Raw genomic sequence first — 21,839 nt, 5'->3', positions numbered from 1 at the left:
AAGCCCACTCAAATTAGGACAGCTTTTGGTTATACTTACAGGAAGCTTATAGTCTGAATAACTTGCAATCAGTTGCTGAATGAAAGGATGTTTCAAAAGAAGAGCAATTTCAATCAGCTCCACATTCTTAACACCAAGGTCCTGAAATGTCTTTGTGAAATTCTTTAAGGAAGAACAAAATAAAGTCAATTAACCTAGGATCTTACAGATCTTAAAGAATAGTTTTATTTACTAAAAAGAATTCCCATGTCTTCTATATAATGATACATATATGATACAAACTTTCTTCAGAGCAATTCTGTGAAAATATGCTTGGAATTGAGGGCAACATTCCTTATGTACAAGAGGTGATTGAAATATATAGCAAATCTCTCAATTAAAAAATTACAGTGAAAGGCACATGGCCATTAATGCCCTTCAAAATAGTCTTTATAGCTTCAACTATACATCTCATTGTTCTTGCCACTTTTGCAGCCATTGTGGGAGTCATGAGTTAGCTTTACAGGTATGATCAAAACATAGTGAATGCTGCTCCCAGTGCCATCAAATGAAAAGGTAGGCTCGTAGGACCATTACAGTGTATCGCTACCCACCTTATCATGAGACTTGGCTCCATGTGACTTCCGGCTCTTTCCCAAAGCCAGAGTAATCAGGTAGGGTAAATATTTTTTAATCAATTCGGGACTTGGAGACAGCCATCACAGTACAACTAAAGTCACAAAAGAGGACTTCAGAAAGTGGCTAGAAGGATGGAATAAATGTGTGCAAAGAGAGGGGGAACATTTTAAGGGATATTAACAGCAATTTGTCTTTTGTTGTAACAAATTTTAAACCCTATTTTTTGATTACACATCATTCACGTTGTCCCTTTTGCAAATAATCTAACCAACCTCTGCATAAATGTTCTCTATCTTTAGGTGACTGGCAAATCGGTTAGTATCTTGTGTTTCGCTTCCTCCTCGGAATACTGTGAGTAGTGTTTCCATGGAAATCTTTTCAGTGTTTGTCTTGCCAGGTACTTCTTTTTTCTTTTGTTCTCTTTCACCCCTCTCCTCTTTCACTTCTCTTTCTTCTTTTCCAGACTTTTCCTCAAGGTCAGGAGATTCACTGATGGGACTCAGGCCAGGAGAGAAGGGAGTCTGAAAAAGTAAGCAAGAAGAACATGAAGTCAGACTGAAGTCCGCACAGATATTCAGAAAACACCTGTGCATCACACTCATCATACAATGAAATGATGGAATTTATTACCAAGTATGGAAAATCTAGAAGCCTATACTGAAAATCACAGTGTCAACATCCTAGGACAATTTTGCTTGTAGTGTAAAGGGGCCTTAGCATGCGGTGCATCTTATTTGTCTTTAGGTCTTTATATACCTTTGAGCGTACTGCACAGGTAGGTATATCAAATCCCTCAACAAATAGACACTGGAATACATTAGTATGCATGGTTTCAGAGTGTTGCACATGAATATAGAATTTCAACATGATTTGCTTTTGAATTGATTGCAGGTGGGGTAATGGCAAATTAATTTCTGAAGTTTGGTAGATTCGAATAGATTTAGGGACATTTCTTTGGATACTAAAAAATAGAGTAACTAAACTGTTAGAAAGCAAATCAAATATAAAAAACAACAGTTGAGTTTCTCACTGCTGCTCTTTAAAACTGGGCTTACAGCCTTGAACTAGGACACTCACATTTGGAGTATGGGAAAGAATACTTTCTTAGGTATGAAAAGCCTGAAAACGATTTCTTGTTTGTTTTTTTTTTTTTTTTGTCTTTTTCATTTTTATCGGTACCAGGGATCGAACTCACAACTGCCTGCTTGCAAGGCAGGCGCTTATGCTGCTGAGCTAAATCCCCAGCCCCTGAAAACGATTTCTACACTTTGACTTAATGATTATAGTTCCAAGAATTAATCCTGAGTAAACACAAGTGCTTATGAAGTCTTCAATATAGATGTTCATTCAATATTGCAACAAAAATAGAAATGGAAAATCTATCATTTAAAAATAGGTGGTGACATAAATTATATTTTGTGATAGAATCCCATTTCACAGCAATGAAAATTATGGTTTGGATCAGTGCGTAATACATAAGAAAACATTCATAGTAGATTAAGTATAATTAAAAAGACACCCTGGTGGGCCAAGACAGGAGAAATACAAGTTTGAACTCAGCCTGGCATCTTACTGACTTAGTGACACCTGTCCCAAAATAAGCAATTAAAAAAGGGCTGGGGATACAGTTCTGTGTGAAGAACTTGGGTTCAATCTCCAGTATTATTAACCCCCCCAAGAAAATGAATTAGTAAATATACTAGGATCCTCATTATGTAATCTGTCCTTACTAATACAAATAAAGGACATGGACACATTAAAGAGGTAATAGTGATGGTAGAACAGATGATTTCTTTGTTTTATGCTTTTCAAACGTTACATTAAATGTGTGTGTGTGTGTGTGTGTGTGTGTGTGTGTGTGTGTGCTTTGTAAGGATGAGGGAATCAATATCTGATGATTTCCCATAAGATAAGGAGTATTCTGAAACATAGTTGCTCAGATGTCAGAGAACACTTGAGTTCTGATTTTCTTTATCTAAGGTAGAAAAAAAATGCTAGTTAGAGAGAGTGAAAATTTTAATTCAGTAGGAGTATTAAGTGTATAGATTACACAAGTTCTCTGCAAATAATTATGCAAATGTGTATAAAATAAGTACGACATGACACAAAATTAAGCCTCTGATAGTTAGCTCTTCTTATAAGGGACTTGAAGGGGCGTTGGGCAGTTTAATGGTATAATGAAGAAAAGTTCCTCTGCTTTTGCTTTAGTTGAGGTTCTAAACCCTTTGCTAAATAGGGGATTTAACTGAATATTAAAGGAGGAGAACTCTAACAGTTAGGGCTTTGGGGGTGACATATTGAAACATATTTTCAATATCTTTTTAATTTTTTCTCCTTTAAACAATTGGAAATGATACGTGGTGATAACGTAAAACAGGCTTCAGTGTCTCTTCCTAGGAATTTTGAAAAGTAAGGCACTAGCTACTCATCAATTAATATCAGGAGCAATAGAATATTTAGTATAGCAAAATCATCATGGGATGTAAAACATGATGACAAGTGAGTGTAGAATGAATGAACAGATAACATAGGTAGAATGTGAACAAGATAAACACATGATCTGTGGATGAAGAAATGACTGATTGGTTAGGTGAGCAGGAAATGCCAAACTTAAATAAAGGAATAATCTGGTTTTTCTTCAACAATTAAGGAGGGGCTTATTTTTGAAAGGCATGATATAAGCATCATTGTATAAAATATTTTTAATCCAAAAATTAACCATTTACCCCTTATATGTTAGCATCAAGGAACCTTAGCTTTTTAATATCAGAGGCTTCTTTTATGTTGATTTTTTTTCCCATCGGTACCAGGGATCGAACTCACGATCTCCTTGGCAGGCAGGTGTGTATTCCCCTGAGCTAAATCTCCAGCCCTAGAGGCTTCTTTAAAAATATTTTGCTTTTTTTTGTTGTCTGGGATTGAAACATAATAGATTTAGGCTCAGTGAGAGAGAGGAAAAGCATAGGAGTTCTGATCAGACCAAGAAAGCCACATCAGCATTCTAGAGGCCTGAAGAGAATGGAAAGCAAAAGGGAACCTTCTCTCCAACAGAGACTCTGGAAGACCACAGTTTTGAATGTGTGTGTAGGAACAAAACCAGTGATGCTAGTTTGAAGAAAAATAAGTGCTTCTGAATAAATAGTTATTACTGGTACCACAAGTCCATGAGAGTCTCATCCTCCAAGCAAGGGGAACAATGGCACTGTCAAGCACTGTGTCACATGTGCCTAATTCTCCAACATAGACCTCAACAGTGTCTAATAGATATTAACCTGAGCATGCATTTTATCAGTCAGCTCAGTTGCACATCTCAGAAAGCAGAAAAGAAGGTTATTTCTGGAGAATAATGTAGGCAAAGCATCAAACAGCACAAGGAAATAGCAATTTGTGTCCTTTGAACCCCAAGTCCTGAAACATGCCTGCTGAGATATTTTTACATGATTTTTGCAATGTGGACAAACCAAGCTCATAATTTGCTAAATACCAGCATTACAAGCCCACACAGTTTGGAAAATGAATTTTCAGCGTCCTTAATTTAAAGATTTTACAGGATTAGCGCATTACTGAAGTACACCTTACTCTTAAGCTTCTTTGACACTATTCAAGAAGCCATGACTTTAAACAGAGGGTCTGAGCCACCCTGAGTAAAATCAGCATGGATAGCAGAGACAGAGTAAGGAAGAGCGAAATAAGAGCATGGTGGAAACTGGGGGTGGGGCATTTTCAGTTGTTTTTACAGAAAACAAAAGCAGAGATCTGACTGAATGATTTGGGAGTGAAAAAGCATAGTTGGAGGTGCTATTTCTGGGAAGATGTTTATGATCTTCCGAGAGGAGGTAGCCCAGGAAACTAGCATAATCAGAGACAAGATGGTAAAGACCAAGGGTGAGCCAGAATGAAGAAAGAAGATAACTTCTGGGTTTCAAATGCCTCTAGGGTTCACTACCAGTCAGGAACAGGTCCCAGAGTCTGTGAGAGAGGCAAACAAGCATACTTTGCCTCATTGCATGCCCATATTTGGTCTCTTGAGTTGTTCAGTTTCTGTACAGCAGTACTCAAGGCGAGCTGCTTCCTGGGGGAAGGACTGAACTTTTCCAAGGCAAATGAGAGTTCAGGCACAGAAAGATCTCTGCCTCCTCTGCTACCCAATCACCATCCACTGAGGTGGATGTTTGTTGGTATGGTAACTCCCCTAGCACAGCTTTCTTTTCCCTGGTCTTTCCCAGACGCTCCAGGCAGCATCCTGGATCCTGTTATTGTCTTTGTCTTCCTAGAATGTTGCCTTTCTCCTCTCTACCTTGGAGACTGGACTCTCCCTGTTTCCCTTCCTCCGGACTTTCCCAGCACTATTTGAAAGTATCAACTGAGTACTAGCCACTTGATACTATTTTGCACATTGATCTATGCTCAAGGTGGAAATAATTTAGTAGCAGGTAACAATGGATAAGCAAAGTCCTGCATGCATTACTAGGTCTCCTTATTTCCCACCTTTGCCCACCACAGGCTGTTCTCCAGGCAGGCAGAGAGATCCTGAAATGTTTTAGGTCAGATGATTGTGCAGACAGGAATTGCCAAGGAGAAACAGTTTATGGTAGGCAGAAGCTAGCAAAATAAGCAGGAGAGTGACCTTAAGAGCATCTTTCTGCACCTTATATTTTATACAGGATACTCAGGATAGGTAGCATTCACACCTTTAATCTTAATATTCTTGATTCTAGCATTGCTCCATGAATCAGTCCTAGCATCACACACTCTAGATTTAGCTATCTCTGAAAAAGCCCAACCCATGACTGCATGAATCTTTGGGGGGACATCTAGACATAAGCCATAACACCTAGGTTATGAGTGGTCCCCAGCACACACAAGTGTACCATGAATATTTCTGGAAACAATGATCATGTGCTCATGATAGTGCTCTACTCTTCTAGAGGAGTTGTGAATATAATTGGAGCCCAAGCAAGAGAGTGCTCAATGTTGTTCAGGAATGACATGGGAGTTGTTAATGACCTCAAGAGGCCTTGGATGATGGGGAGGGCTGGGAATTTTTAAGATGAGGTGAGGGCACAGTAAGATCTAAGCCAGAGAGGTGGGGAAGAAGAAGGCATGAGTGAATTTGTCACTGCTAGGATCAATGTGAATCTGGTCTTCTGTGTTTTCTTGCTGTGGGGTACATTATTCTTGAATTTTTTTCAGCATGTTTGGGCAAAATTAGATGGAATCTCCTCAAAAAAAAAAAACCAAAACTGATTTCTTTAATAGTCTTCATAGATCATGGGGTTACTCAAAGAGCATGAGTCAATTAATGAACTGATTAATTCACTCAGTGCAATGTTTAGCTGAGTTCTATGCTAGATCTTTCCATAATTTCAGGAATTGCAGAATAAGACAGGTATCCCCACTAAACTCAGCATTAGTTAAGGAGCTGAACTTATGAGAGGACAAATGTATAGGGGTAAGTGCAGTGCCCACTCTGGGAACACATTAGGGGTGATGAGACCTGACATAATCTAAAGTTAGGGAAGGTCTCACTGAGGATATTTTTTGGAAGACATTTTTTAAATTTAGCATTGAACATAGAGCTTTCATATTGAGTTATATCCCCAACTAATTTAATTTAATTTAGTTTGTTTTATTTATTTTAAGACAGAGTTTCACTTAGCTGATAAATTACATGAACTTGAAATTCTGACTTTCCTATCTCAGCCTCCTAGAATGTTGGGATTATAAGCATGTGCTACCATGCCTGACTATAAGCACATATATTTTATTGAGACCTCATGATGAGTTTTGATTCAGGTTTAGATCATAGTTCCAGAGTTAGGTAAGGAGTCCTAGTCTATAGGGGGTCATCGGAGACATTCCTAGGAAAGTGGCAAATGCTGTCCCATGAATGAAAACTAGAGTTAGATGTAGTCTTCATATTTGGAAACATTCTAAATTGGCTCCCTACTCTCAAAGAGGTAGCATCCCTGAGTAGAAGTAATACTCCTTGCTGAACTTTCTACCCTTATGTGTTTAATGTAAATTCATAGCACACTAGTTTGAAGAGCCTCAAGATTTCATGTTACAAATATCTCTCTGGCCTCCCTCTAGTGGAAGGATAGGTAGATGCTTTTGTCCATGTACACAGGATCAAAGTTTAGTATCACATTTTAGAGAACCCAGAACCCAAAAGTGAATGCTGTCAAGAAATATCCTATTTCTTTCAGATGACTTCTGTTTGACAAATGTATGTGAAAAGGAAGAAGTGTGGCTGGGGTATCTGAGGAGTCTTAGTCATATACCAGCCCTCTCCTCTTTCTGTCCACAAAGAGAAGAAAAACAAACATCCTGTCAAGAGGGCCACAGTTCTCTCTTAAAGAACAAGAGAAAAACCAAAAGTCATACAAAATACAAAGGGGCATCAAAAATATATTACTTGGTACCCTTCTTACAAGTGTAAGATCTTCTACTTGAAAAGCTAGGGAATGCTCATTGCTTAGAAATATGGAGGTGAATGGCAGTGGTATCTTAAAGTTTCTGAGCTTCTTTGTCCTTCGTTGCAAGTGATACAGACTCATTGTGGATTTTTGGTATCTGGACCTTTTCCTGAAATACTATCAAGAGTCACATTTGCACGGGATGCATCTGTGGCTTGAGGTTACTTCAGATAAAATTTGTATACAGTAAGACAGGACTGATTTGATATCCACCTCTGCTTCATTTATCAGAACCAACACTTCAAGGCAAATAAACCTGTCCTTTTCAGAACAAATTTTGTTTCTACCCAGAAATCTTTAACAGAGTTTGATTTTACTACAATGTTTAATAGCCTGGTATGATGACAAATACTTATTATCTAGCACTGTGGGAGCCTAAGGTAGGAGGACTGTAAATTCAAGCCCAAACTGAGGAACTCAGTGACTTAACAAGGCTCTTGTTGGAAAAACAAAACAAAACAAAACAAACAGAAAAGAAAACACCAGGCTGGGATTTAGTTTAGTAGGAAGGCCCTGGGTTCAATCTCCAATAGAGGAAAAGTGTTTCATAGAATTTGGATTCCCAGTATAATGCATTTGAAGAAGGCTTTGTATATATAACATTGCAAGCAATATGGGAGCAAACAGATGAAAAAAAACAAAAACAAAAACAAAAACAAAAACAAAAAAACCAGAAGCACTGTTGTTAGGAGGTTTCGAATTCCTGGAATCTTTCTCCCAGTATTAACGCAGTATTCACCCATTTCATGAATACCATTACCTTTTCTGCAGCCAGCACAGGCGTTTCAACTTGTCTGAAGATATGAGTTCCAACAGCCACACTGAGAGCCCTGTAGATACCTTCCACCATGTCCGGGTGGCATGCAAAATACAGCAGCATCTGAGTGTAGTCAAGCTGGGGTGGGTCCTTCTCACAGTCAGCAAACAGCATGAAGAAGAACTGTTATACAGGGAGAGAAAATGAGTGAATTTTTGGAGTTAAGGAATAGAGGGAGTTTGAGTAAATTTATCTTCAGTTAACTGAGGAGTATGCTAAGTAAAAACAAGTTATAATCTAAAGGAAAATTGTGTTCTGGTCAATGGTGCTGAGACATTTATGAAATAATGAACTAGTTAAGGAGAGTGGGGACTAATGTTAAGTAGGGAAAGGAGGCTGTAAGAGCTGGGCCCACGGTCTGTCTTCTGCCTCAGCCAGAAAAACTAAGTCCTGACCCTAAACATTAGACTTCTGGCCCAGTCCTCTCTGGCCCCAAAGAAAGGAAAGGAATGATGCTCAAAGCTGCTGAGACTCCTACAATTAAAATCTTTAAACTGGTTCATCTTCTCTGAACTTCTTACTCTAAGTGACTTCCTCCAATGTGGATTTACCTGCAGGGACAGAGTGTGTTAAATACCAGCAGATATTTTTCTAAATGACTAAGCTGACAGTCACATGGTGTCTTATGAATCTGACAGCAAGATAAGTAGAGCTCAGGAGGCTCTTATCCTCTAGAGCCCTACAAAGCTGAGGCCCAACCCCTGTGGAGATACATCTGGATATCTACACAGCCCTATCTGGGGAGACCTCTGGCTTCCATGATCAGCTCTTCTCAGAGTTGTGTTTAATGACCCAGCAAATCTTTGTGATGAACATTTTGACGGAGTGAATGATTCTCAAGCTGCATAACATTCTACATGTCTAGAAGTAAGCCAATATTGCTGCTCCTGGCCAATTCTTGTGAAGCTCCTAAATCCAGAGTATCCCCACTTTGTTATTCTTTGTTATCAACAATTCTTGCAGCTATGAAAAAATATGATGAGATATACATGAAGGTAACAGTTGGAAAGTTAATTTCTGATATCTGACATTAAAAATGAAAGTTTGAGATAATTACAAATACTCTCTGACAATAAGGAATTTTTGACTGTTTTCAGGAGCCACAGCCCAGCTGTTGGGTTCCTTCAGGATGTTGTATTTTCATCTTTCCAATTGACCTTGAGTTATTTTGGAAATAATCAGTAGCATGGGATATAAAAGGGCAGCCAGTAGTCATGACACTGACCAGGAGTAGTTAGGCCCCATTTGTTTCCCAAGAGAATTTTTCATTGAATTGCTCTTATAAACAATATTTAGTTGGAATCATTATTTTCATTAACAAACTGAATATTATATATTGCAAAAAATATACAAAAATAAAATAAGTTGATATATGAATTATTTCTGTAATTGGACTATGTCTATAATTGATATATGGACTATTTCTGTAATTGAACAAGCTTGAATTTAAAAACAATGATTTAGACTCTAAACAAAGGTAATTCTTAAGACTCTAAACAATGCTTTAGACTCCAAACAAGCATGTTCTAAAGATTATTTAAGGTACTATACCAGGCAGAATCCTAAGAAGGTTACAAAAGTTCTAACCCTCAGAAATATCTGTCCTGTATCATCCCATCACCTTAAGTGTGGTGGGACTTGGGAGGATGCTGGGAAGCTCATTCCCATAAGTTACCTTATGACAAAAAAAGTTAGGGTTTTTTGTTTGTTTGTTTTTCCAGAAGTAAGTAAGGTCCAAAACTCACTGATTCTGAATGAATTCAAAGCAGCCTGAACTTAGGCCTGATCTAATTACGTCAATCTTTTTAAAAATGACCCAAGTCTTCAGGGAGAAATTTGAAGTTAGAGAGATGCTCTCTTACTGGCCTTGAGAAAGAAAATTGCCATGTCTGGAGAGGCCATGTTGTTGAAAGTAAATGGAAATTCTTGTAAACCAAGGGTACCTGCCGTACACATCATAGATTTGAATTCTATCAACAACCCATGTGCGAAACTAATCTTAGATCCAATCTTAGAAGTGGCCTCAGATGAAATTGTGACCATAGCTGACACTTGTAGTCTTGTAAGATCCTGAGCAGATAAGTCATTTAAACCATGCCTGGACTTCTGATTTATGAACTCTAGATAATAATGGGTACTGCTCAGTGTTACTGTGTGGCAGTTATTACACAGTAGCAAAACTTAATACGAATGTACTTCCTTCTATTTAACAAACACAAATTGAGAAGTTTAACGTGCCAGAGATAGATTTTTCTAGATGTTTAAAATGCGGTTGTTAATAAGGAGGTTAAATTCCTAGCTCTTAGGAGCTTACTTTCTTGAAGAAGAAGGTAGATAATAAAGAATTAATATTATTAGTTAAATAAATTGCATAGTGATTATGGAAACAGAAAATAAAAAAAAGGCAAAAATGGGGAAGAAGGAGGATTCCAGGAGTAGGGGGAAAGGTGAACTAAAATTTGGAAGACAGAAGGGAGATGGCCTGGTAGGAAGACAGGGTCAGAGCACAGTAGGTGGACAGAACTGCTGAGGTGCGTCTCCTCGGTGGAGCGAGCCTTGTGTGTTTGAGCAACAATGAGCAGGTCAGTGTGGCTGAGCAGAGTGAGCCAGTGGAGACCAGCAGGGATGAAATGAAAGAGGTAATAGGGACCGAACCTGCAAGGCCCAGTAAGGAATGGAAAGGCGTTATGTGCTGTCCCAGGATAGGTTTGGAGTGGAGAGTAAAGTAACACTTGTGGGTTTTAATATGCAAAATTAAAGCCCCTATTCTCAAGAAAATCCTAAAAATTCTTGAATCCTGGGAAAGTCTCTCTTGTTGCTCAGGTGTGGGAAGCTGGAAAGTAGGACACACCGTGCTGAGGCTTGGTAGTCACAAGGACATGCGCTGTTAGATGGTGCGACTGCAACAAGAGATGTTGGAGGGTTTCATTTTTAAGTACAATTTGACCTTATAAAGAATGATTAGATCTCTGAGGCTAATCAAACCCAAGGTAATGACCTATTTTCAGAATCCCTGCATAACATGTTTAGAGACAGGCCCTGAGTTACAAGGTATGGATAACAGAGAAAGAGATCCAAGTACAACCCTACACTGCAGCCCAAGTCCTCCCTTCAAGCTGATCCAGAGGCCCTGGGAGGGGAAGGGACCTACTTAAGCTCCCACAGAGAGTTTTGGCACATCTGGGAGTAGAGATTGGGGCTGGAAATCCCCAACATTCCTTCTTAATTGGGGTATACTCCCAATTTGATCTTTCTTATTCTAATTATAGGCAAAAAGTAAATATTTTTATTCACTTTTGTTGAGCAGTTAATCGTTAAGTGCTGTTTAGCTGTGCAGTTAGCATGGTTAACTTCTGGCTGGCCAACACTTATTGCTTTGGTTTGGAAGAGCGTGTCCCAAAGATCCACAGGTATAAGCTTGTTCCCCAAGATGGCAGTACTGTACTGTGATTTGTTGTGGACTGTTAAGAGGTGGGGCTTAGTGGAAGATGCTTAGGTCATTGAGGGTGTGCTGTTCAACGGGCTTTCTCTCTCTCTCTCTCTCTCTCTCTCTCTCTGTCTGTCTCTCTCTTTCTCTCTCTGTTTCTCTCTGTCTCTGTCTGTTCCCCAGGTTCTAACAAGAGACGTGAGCACTCATTGCCATACATACTCCCTCAATGACGCATTGGCTTTAGCAGAGGTCCAAACCCACTGGACTGCCCAATCTTGGCCTTACACTTCCAGAATCATGAGATCGTATTAACTTCTTTTTACCATTTGCCTGTGTCAGGTATTTCATTATAATGACAAAAAGACTCATGCACTTATGTAGGGCTTACTATATGCCAGTTGCTGTTCCAGGAGTATGACAAATATGAACTCACTATGCACAAAAACCCTACCAGAAAGGTAAAACAAGATACAGTGAGACTGAGTAAATGCCAGAGAGACCTCAGCACTTGAAACACCGCAGTCTGTGCTTGTGTAACATTTTAAGAGCATTGAGAATTATGTTTCACAGACCATCCTATCCCTGAGTGCTGAAACACTGGAGGAATCATGAAAATAGCATTTCTTTCACCTCTTCTGTTCTATGAATCTCTCTCTCCTTCTCTCCTGTTCTCTTCCTCTTCTCTCTTTCTTTCTCTCTCTCATTCACTCATCCACACACATCTAGCAGCCATCTTTTGTCCCATAAAAATGCTTCTTTCTCAGGTTCCATAGTCTTGCCTTTGTTTCCTACTTTGTTCCTTTCCCACAATGACTTTCTAGCCGCAGGTGAGAGCCACACCTTTCCTCTCTAAGAAAAGGTCCTTTCCTGTTTCACTTCTGAGCAAACAACCAAAAGACTGTGTTCTTGACTGACAGCCAAGTCTGGCAAAAAGGAAAGTGCTTGTCACTTGGCTACCACTTTTCAAGGTGCGAGAGTTTCCCCAAGTACCGAAGAACCTGTTGATGCTATGGGCAGATGTTAGACTTATTTACAAACTCCTAGAGACCATCTCCTAACATCTGAACAGGAGAATGGATTGCAGCCCTTCAGTTTCACATTTAAAACAATAAACAAACGATATATTGTCCTGTACCTACAGGCTTCCTGTTTCAGACGTTTTTTGATAACTCTGAATTCTTTCTCTTACCTGCTTTCCTGCTAGCATCTAGCAGATGTGCTTAAGAAATATGAGTACAATTGAAGAGAATTGTTCAGTTTGAGGTTATAAGTGGAGTTATATTCACTTTTGTACTGCAGTTTTGAACTAATGGCTTCTATAAATTGAGTAATCAATATACAGATGTCTAAATCTACAACTCAACTTTTCTCATATCCTCTCATCACTAGAGATGTGGGCATATGTTAGGTATGTTTTTGTTATGTATTTTTTATATTTCAAATACGCACACTGAAGTCAGAGGGACTTTCAGGTTTTGAGACTACGATTTCTACGGTGGCTCCAATAATAATGCTTTTATTGATAATAACATTGATGGTGTAAGTCCTTGTGGGCTACAATGGATTTATCATGTATAAAATCTTGCTATGTTAGTCAAAATCAAAAACGAATGAAAAAAGATTATCCTAAGCTTTTAGACTTCTGAGGACATTTACATGATGAATTTGAAATCAAGAGAGGCCACTGAAATTATGCAAGGTCACAATAGGACTCTAAGATTCTGGCCCCTGCCTTTTTCTCTAGAGCTTCTCCAGGCTGCAGAGCATGCAACTGCATTTGGAGATACAGTGAAGAAGCTGTAGGATGAAGGTGGAATCCTAAGCAAGTTTTTCAAGGAGAAGAAACAAAGAAAATGACCAGTGTTATAATGCTAAATTGTTGATAGATATTGGTAATTACCTCTATAAGGTGTTCTTGCCTATTAAATGGCAAGGGCTCAAGGGGATTTTCTGGAACTTTTATCTCTTCATCTCCTGAAAACCACAGACCAGCCTACAAAGAAAAGGAAAATGAAAATATTAAGGCATCATAACCGTTCCTGTAAAGGTCTGAGATTAAACTTGTCTTGTTCTAGAGTGACAGTCTCTGAAGCAGACTGAAAAAATCGTGAGGATGTATGATGCATGAGAAAAGTATTACAGCTTGTATCTCTTTCTTTATTCATGTTTATTTTCACACATTTGGTAACGTGTAGTATTCATATAATTTATAAATTTAAATTCACACAGTAGGAGTGCTAGGTATATTTTAAACTCTAGAACATTTGGTGAAATTTGGGGGTCACTAACTTAGATTAAGCTTGGCCTGGCTACATGTTGGAAGGATCCATGCTGTCATAAAAGTGGCTCACACTCCACATGACCACATATGTGCTGTTTTGTTCAAGTTAGAAAATACTTGTTGAGTGACTTGAAAAATGACTCAAAATCTCAGTGATCTCTTCTTCCATGGAATTCTCCCTCTTTCAGTCAATATCTGACAATATTTGTGATCATTCCCTTGATTGCCAATTGTCAATGTGTCTTCCATGGCACCCTTCTTTCCTATTTCCACAGCAAACACTATGGTATGCAGCCTCATTTCATCTATCATGAGCCACTTAATAATTTCAGGGTTTTTTTTTTTGTTTCCAGTCTCCTTTGACTGATTTTGTTTCAGCTTTTACTGTATAATCATATCAATATTCTCAAAACCTTATATGTTTCATATCATTATCTTTTCAGAACCATTTTCTACCCTGACTCTGTTGATCATTTTATCTCTTACTTCAGGTAACTTTTATCCTCCCTTCCACTCAGAAAAAGCCTGCTCATCTTTCTGAACCTGATCACTACACTGCCTCCTCAGAGAGACTCTGCTTGATCTCTTCTCCGAACTCCCAATTTGACTTATTTATACCACACAGTTGGCACTTAGTCCATAAATGTGTTGGCTTAAAGGAATATATCTTGCCAAACTGGAAAGTACTTCAGATATATATATCTATTGACAACCTCTCCTCAGCACTGCCTGAGGCTAAGAACCACTAACTTGTCTGACCCAATTCAAGTCTATGCTCTGTATCTTCTTTTCTTCAAGAATCAACTGTAAAGAGGTAGTTGGGATGCACAGGGTGACTTGCAGAGGTGAATCTGAATGTTCTTTTTCATTTGGAACGAAGGAGATACTGGCTGTATGACAGCCTATGAGAGAACAGAACCAGAAGTTCAATGACCAATGAGGGCTGATACTTTAAACATAAGAAGATTTTTCACTAACCAGGAGGAAATCCTTGTCTAACGGCTAATTTGCAGAGACTTGGGGCGTTATGGAAGAACTGAGAGGTGAGAATTACACTTCTGAACATGAAGAGGGCCACAGGACAGAATTATCTCTGTCTTCAATAACAAGGAAAGTAGTCAGCATATAAGAAACAAGTTTCTAGACTTTAGACAATAAGTAGTCCAGGCCAGTTATTCTTAAAAGAAAGGAAGAAAATGAGGAGTCCCCCAGTATCACCATGCAGTGCCTAGAAGAACATCTGAGATTGGTAGGGATTTTTGAGTTTAGACACCAGATTTTAGGGTTGAAAGAGGATGAGGTGTCTGGAATTCATAAAGCAGAGTACTAGAATTGTGCACAGAGAGTGTTAGAGCTCTAAAGATGCTCCCACGAATCCCTTTGAGGTCTGCCTAATTTATGTATCGTGTCTGGAGAGCAGCAGAGGTTGGAGAAAGATCCACCACCTCATTAATTCCTGAGAGTCTCACATGGCTGGGATTAATTATTACCCAGCCAGATTGCCATGTCCTCCTAATATACAGGAGGAACAGTTCACAGAAGGTTATTATCTTATTAGTGGAGCTAGATGAACCCTTACACTAAAGGCTTCTCTGGATTCACCCTCAAAATTCTTCATGTAACCTTGAAATGATAAAACTGATTCCTAATAATACCACTGCCTCACTGGTAATATTTTAAAGGTTTACAGAGACGTTGGGCACTGAAAACCATAAAATTCACAACCATTATGACATCTAATATAAGATTAGTGGGTATGCAAAAAAGACAGAAAATACAACTGTTATTTAGGAGAAACAGTAATAACAGTAACTGTTATCTAGGAGAAATGAGATTGATGATACAATGAACAGAGAAGGCTGTTCTAAATTTGGAACAGCTATTTTGAACAATTGTTAACCATATAATTTGAAAGATTAAAAGTCATATAGTAAGAAAAGATAAGATATGAAAAAGACCCAAATTGAACTTTGGGAAATAAAAATTATAATATCAGAAGTGAAAAAACGGGACATTATCAGTAGCAGACACAATTCTGCAAAGGAAGATACTAGTGAAATTGTTTTGGGTACTGAGAATTGAATCATGACCTCACACTTAGCAGACAGGCATTGTGCCACTGAGCCATATCCCTGGCTAACGGCAGTGAATTTGGAAGCACAACAATGGTGATAAAAACAAGACAGACCAGTGAGAGAAAAATATTGGAAAGATGAATCAGTCCTCAGTGACTTGTGAGACAGTGCCAAATAGTCTAATAAACAAATATATAAGTGGATTTTGAGAAGTCAGGATGTAGAAAAATATTTGAAAAAAATAACACCCCACATACTTTTAAGTTTAACAAAAAGTTACAAACACAAACGTCAAGGAATCCAATAAATCCCAAGCAGAGGAAATATAAAGAAAATCATAGCAAGGAATAGAATAACCATATTGACAAAACCCAGAAAAAAAGAGGAAATTTTAGAAGATGCTAGAAGGAGGGAAAAGAAATAGATAAACTCTACATTTCCCTCTATTTCCCAACCCATCAATTCCACTCCTGATGGTTTCAGTGCATAGGATTTCCCCTGAATCTTAAACCAAAGGTTCATTTGTATTAGTTTTTTAAAAATATGATATCTTACATATTTGAAAACTATTTTAAAGTGTTTCCCATATAACAAGGTCATATAAAAAAAGAACACATAGTTTCCTAAAAAAAAAAAAAAAAAAACTTAAAAATGTTAGCACCTTGAAATGTGAGCCTTATTAATAAAGCCTGTCTTGCTGGATTATTATGTAATAGCTCTCTGAAATAAGGAAATGTTCTTGGTACTCTATTGCTAAAACATGGCCAAAGGATTTTACGTTTTACTTTTTCTGGGAGAAGTGCTATACTGGTCGAATCTCAGAATATCTGACTCATTAAACTCACAATATGCATTGACACTAGTAGAAATAAGTTGATGTTTCAAAATAAAAGAGTTCTATGGAAGTGTGACTGTGCATCCCATGACAGAAGCAAGCACACTAGGTGGCATTGGGGGAAGAACAAAGGGTAAATGGACCTTCATGCTCACTTCTTAGCCAAGGCACGTGGCCTAGACAGCTTCACAAATCCCCCCCACCCTGCCCCATTTTACAAGTCAGGGAAATCAGCACACTACTAAGTGTCTGCTGTGAAGTTGCAGTTAGTCAAAAGAAAGAATAAAAAGCAAACAAAGTAGAAAACACAGCAGACAGCTCTTTTCTCCTAGAAAACTTCATTTCAGCAATGTAGTTACACTGTTTTATTGTTCTGATTTTGAATTTTCAAAAGATCCATCAAAATTTTGCTCTAGAATTTGTATTCATTTTTTCTATGGGAGAATCATACTATTGTTTTAGTGAGATAGCAAAGGTTGCAAATCTTTAAAAGGCAGTTCTCCAAATAGCATCAGCATCTCATGGCTTCTGAGGAATAGATCTGAGGTTTCGGGGAATGGGCAAAGCTCAGAAATCAGCTTTTCCCAAAACACAGTGTTCAAGTAAATATTTCCAAGTTTCTACTAAATGCGGTTTCCCGCTATCTCTAAGAAATTCACACTTTTGGTAAAGGAGCTTTCTGGTTTGGCTCAACACTTTGGTAAAAATGCTACCACAATTTGTTCTCCTGTTTGTACAAGAGGATGTTCAAATTGATATCCTGTGTTAACTGACACATACTGTAAATAGTGATGGTTTTTACCAGTTCCCAAATGTTAAAATCTTAAGCCATCTACAGATATACTGTAATATTTTTCTTGTTTTTTTTTCTTCAAATAAACTCACCTAACAAACTGAAAGTCCAAGACAGTGATACATTATGAACTACTCTCTTTGGGAAATAGGTATATTGGAGCTCAATAAGCTAACCCTTATTTTGATAATCTCTGACGAATCTCCTTAGAATTCAAATGTTGTTTCCTCTGGCTCAACTGTATGAGCCCAAGAAGTTTAGGATTGTCTTTTAAAAAGCATGGCATCTATTCATTGAGAAGTAAAGAAAAAGTGGCAAGGAATGCTATCTTTTAATGGTGAAACACATGTGAGATGCTACAGACCATCATCCTGTTTCAGTTGTTAGTGCTGTGTGAACATTTTCCTCTTTTGTTGCCTACTAGTGAAGTGAAATGGTGATCAATAGGGTGAATTCAATCAGTAGAGACAAAATTAATAATTCAGGCCCCTCTCAGCTATGAAATTTCATTCTCACTCCTTTCTTACTTAAACTTTTTCAAAATTGAGTGAAATTTTCATATAATCAGCTTAATGAATAGAATTCCTTTCTATCATGTGTCTCTTTATTAATCAATCTACCTTCTAAAGACCTGCTCCTTTCCCCAAAGCTCTATAGTCTGACTTCTGAACTTACTATTCTACTAAAATTACTTTGGCAGAAGTCACCAGTTTTATCCTATCTGTATAATGCTATTGGATTATTCACTAATTTCCAAAGGTGGTCTCATCCATTCATAACTTCAACCAACTCTATGATGGTGATTTTCAATCCCTTCTAGATCTGCTAAATGGGATTTTCATTTGCTCAGAGATTTTAGACTCAACTTCTTAAAGACAATCTTACCTTTTACCACTATCTTACCTCAAAGAGAGAGACAACCTCGCGCCTTCCCCCACTGTTTTTGCTAGTCCTAAGGGTTGGGTATTGGACAGTGTTCTTATTAAAGGCCCTCCATCTGAAATTAATGGATGGCTAAGAGTAAAAATCATTAAGCATGTGCACAGCATAGCAGTTTATGGGACAGACAATGAAGTTTATGTGGTTTCTTTCAGAACACTTAATTGTCTAATGTGTTTGGTTTTCTCTGACGCTTTCCTTAAGAATGGAAGCCAGACTTTCACTTGAAGTTTTGAGATAGTCTGTGCTGTTTAGCTGTGAGCTTCCGAAGAGCAAACCCTGGCCCAAGACATCTGTCATGACATCAGTGAATAAGACATTCCTTAGATCAATGATATTGTGCATTACTAACCCACCAGGCCCAATAGCAACCTGCATATACTGCTCAAAATTGATGGTGCCGGTCTGTGCCTCATCTACCGCCTTGAACCTCTGCAGGGTTTCAAGGAGCTCCTCCTCCTGGGGGATGGGCCAAGGCATTGCTGCGACTAACAGGAATTTCCAGCAGTCCACGAACTCAGAATTCACCACTAGTAAAGATGTTAACTCTTGTAGCTGGAAGAAAACGAGAGATGTCACTGGAATATTTGTGTGGCTCTCTTGAAGCTCTATCTGTTCTACACTTTAAATATTCACCACTTACCAACCCAATTATTGAAATATATAATCATCAAAAATTGCACCTTTATTAATTTTTGTAAGATAATATAACAGGAAATGTAAAAAATCACAATTCCATCAAACTTATTCAATAATTTTTCTGTGTATGGTATATTTTAAACATCCAATGAAACATTGGATGTTTAACTTTAACATCCAATGAAACATTACAATCTAGACAGTAATATCTAGTCTTCTTCCAAATTGTGTCTGCATTATGTCTTTCTTTGAACAACACACTTTACACTGTTGTGTTGGCCTTTACTTTTTTTCTGTGGGTTGTAACTCCAATGAAATGTTTCCCCATTAAATGTAGAAGAATGGTGAAGATGTTGATGGTGAATGTCCCACTTGATATTTTGCTATTCCATGTTTTTCAGCTACTTGGTCTTTAAGGCCTAGTCTAAATTGTAAATGAATTTGGGAACTCCCTGGTTTTGCATAAATAACAAATGATTTTTATTATGTTTGGTCTATAAGGTGCATAAATATTTTGTAATGATATTTTTCCTCACTTTCTGATTACAGGATAGCTGGTTAGATGTTTGTTGACTCTGTCAATGCCACCCATAGAATTACTGTAATCATTGGCCACTATTGAAAATTTTCATTCATTTTCTTCTTTCAAGTTTCATCATTTTTGTATTATGAATAATTGACAATAAAGAGATGTCTTTTTTATCTTTTCATTTCATAACACAGACTTTTCCTCGCTGATACGTTAACATTTCTCCCTTTTTCAGTTTTTCCTTGTGCAGATCTTTTGACACTTCCTATTTATTTTCAGTGTCTCAAACGTGTTTGTTTTGTATTGTAAAAGAATACCACTGAGTTCTGGAGAAATATAAAAATTATATCTAATGTACTTACATCATGAATTTTTATAGATTATAGCACAAAATTATAGGTTACCGTTCACAAACAAATGCAGATTAATCAAAGGAAATAACCAGAACTTATTCTTACATTTTAATAGAAACAAATATAAAAGGCAACAATATTCTAGATAAAAAGCATGTAAAAAATAGTTGACATAAAGCAAACAAGCAGATACACAAGCGTTATCTCTTGCAAACAAGAATCTCCTGGTTGAAATGACACCTGCCCAAGCAACATTTAAGATACTCAGTAAGTAAACAAATGCATAGCCCTAGTGACATTTGAGTAACCTATTGAGGAGATAAGGTTCACATGACAGAAGACGATTGTATAGTGGTGAAAATAACCAGTTCCTTCTTGTTCTCTATGTTCTACCAATCTAACCACAACAACTCCCAAGTGTTTTGCCACCTAGAAAGTGTTCCATCACACTTGTATGTTTTGCTTAATGTTACATAAGTTATTTACACATGGAGCCCTATTAATTTTGTACTTTTCTAAAGAGGAGAAATAAAGATTGTAACTGTGTCCAGGCAAGGGCTCTTCAGACAATTGGTGAAATGTTCTTTACTGTTTTGTTTTCTGAGACATTCTTAAGGAAATGATTGTGAAGAAAATGAAAGATTGCTAGAATCACCTACCACTGCTATCATCTAGTATTACTGTTACTAGACGATTGCATCTGGGAGCAGTAGAAACTCTCCAGATTGACCTTGCAATCTTTTTTTTTTTTTTTTTTTTTTGTCTTTTTCGTTTTTATCAGTACCAGGGATTGAACTCACGATTGCCTGCTTGCAAGGCAGGCGCTTATACTGCTGAGCTAAACCCCCACCCCCAACCTGGCAATCTTTGTAACAGTTCATTGACTGCCAGACCATCAGCGTACTGAGCATGTGCATATTATGTGTATGAGTTTCAAGTTCATTCACTGCTTCATTCATTCTAATTTTATTGATTGGTTACTAACTGCCAGAAACTTTACGAAAACTGGTCATTATTGATTCATTGATAAATTAAAATAATATTAAATTTTTAAAACCAAACAAATGGAATCTTACTTCAGACTGTGTGAGATGCATCCAACTACTCGGAAGGCTATTTGTTCCAAGGTTCAGGGTTACCAGATCAAGTAGAATGTCATTAAATGTTTTATTTCCCATTATGCCTACAATAAAATGAAGAATACTTAGTTATATTTTGTGATAAGATTTTTTCTTTTGTTAAAATAATCATTTTCTAAATGTTATTCAGCACTATAATCTTTAGATATTTTGAATGTGAAAAAAACCTTTTCTTCAGATTCTTTCCCACTATTTCCCTTTATTGTTTCCCATTATTTAAGTCGTGTCTTTTTCTGCTTAGTAATAATTCATTTCAGATTGAGTAAAATAGCAAAATTAAGCCTTCTTATTCAAAGTAGGTTGAATTTTTAAAAATATTATTCTAAAGTTTCCAAATGCCGTAGGGCACAGAGTAAACTACTTTGGTAAATATAAAATGAAAGTGTTTCAATTGCATGCAGATTACCATTACAGGTAGGGTGAAACATTTATCTTCATCTTTCCCTTTAGCATTTTTTTTTTTGCTTTTTATAAAAGTAGGGAGATTTGAATTGTTAAATCATTAGATTGGAAGCACTGATTTAATCAGTGAACTGACTCAATATCTATTTCATAAAATATCACTGAACTTAAAATGCTTTGATCATACACATTACTCTGTCTTATCCATCTAAAAGTGATATCGACTTTATTTCTCATTTCAAATTGCATGCACATGCATTAAATAAATAGGAAAACAAATTAATGTATCTATAAAAAAATTCCTAGCCCATGCACACAACAGAAGTACCTTCTAGAGCCAGAAGAGACTGTTAACTTATATCCAGGAATCTTTCAGGTCCAGAATACAAAAGCTATTCTTTGTTTAAAAATAAAAAGAGTGAAACAAGACGTAACATCCAAATGTTTTACACCTAGTTTTTGTCATTTTGAAAAGTCCACATGAACTTTACCATGATCTCTAACCCTTAG

The 21,839-nt window shown here is 37.4% G+C and overlaps 1 protein-coding gene across 3 annotated transcripts in view; it reads right to left on the bottom strand.

Moving 5' to 3' along the window:
* Spef2 (sperm flagellar 2) overlaps window positions 1–21,839 on the bottom strand; it is a 164,677-nt gene that overhangs the window by 8,154 nt on the left and 134,684 nt on the right. For all 3 annotated transcript variants that reach the window (XM_063258063.1, XM_013152903.3, XM_063258064.1), the window contains 6 exons: window positions 20,865–20,971; window positions 18,640–18,822; window positions 13,245–13,337; window positions 7,858–8,037; window positions 891–1,139; window positions 40–162 (listed from right to left, as the gene is read on the bottom strand). In XM_063258063.1, coding sequence (XP_063114133.1) covers window positions 40–162; window positions 891–1,139; window positions 7,858–8,037; window positions 13,245–13,337; window positions 18,640–18,822; window positions 20,865–20,971 — 935 coding nt within the window. The remainder of the gene's footprint in view (window positions 1–39; window positions 163–890; window positions 1,140–7,857; window positions 8,038–13,244; window positions 13,338–18,639; window positions 18,823–20,864; window positions 20,972–21,839) is intronic.

The sequence above is a fragment of the Cavia porcellus genome, unplaced genomic scaffold (assembly GCF_034190915.1).
Source record: "Cavia porcellus strain 051 isolate PalLab524CR breed Dunkin Hartley unplaced genomic scaffold, mCavPor4.1 scaffold_11, whole genome shotgun sequence".
Classification (NCBI taxonomy): Eukaryota; Metazoa; Chordata; class Mammalia; order Rodentia; family Caviidae; genus Cavia; species Cavia porcellus.
Note: the sequence above shows the minus strand (reverse complement) of the source record. Positions and strands in the feature narration are given on the sequence as shown.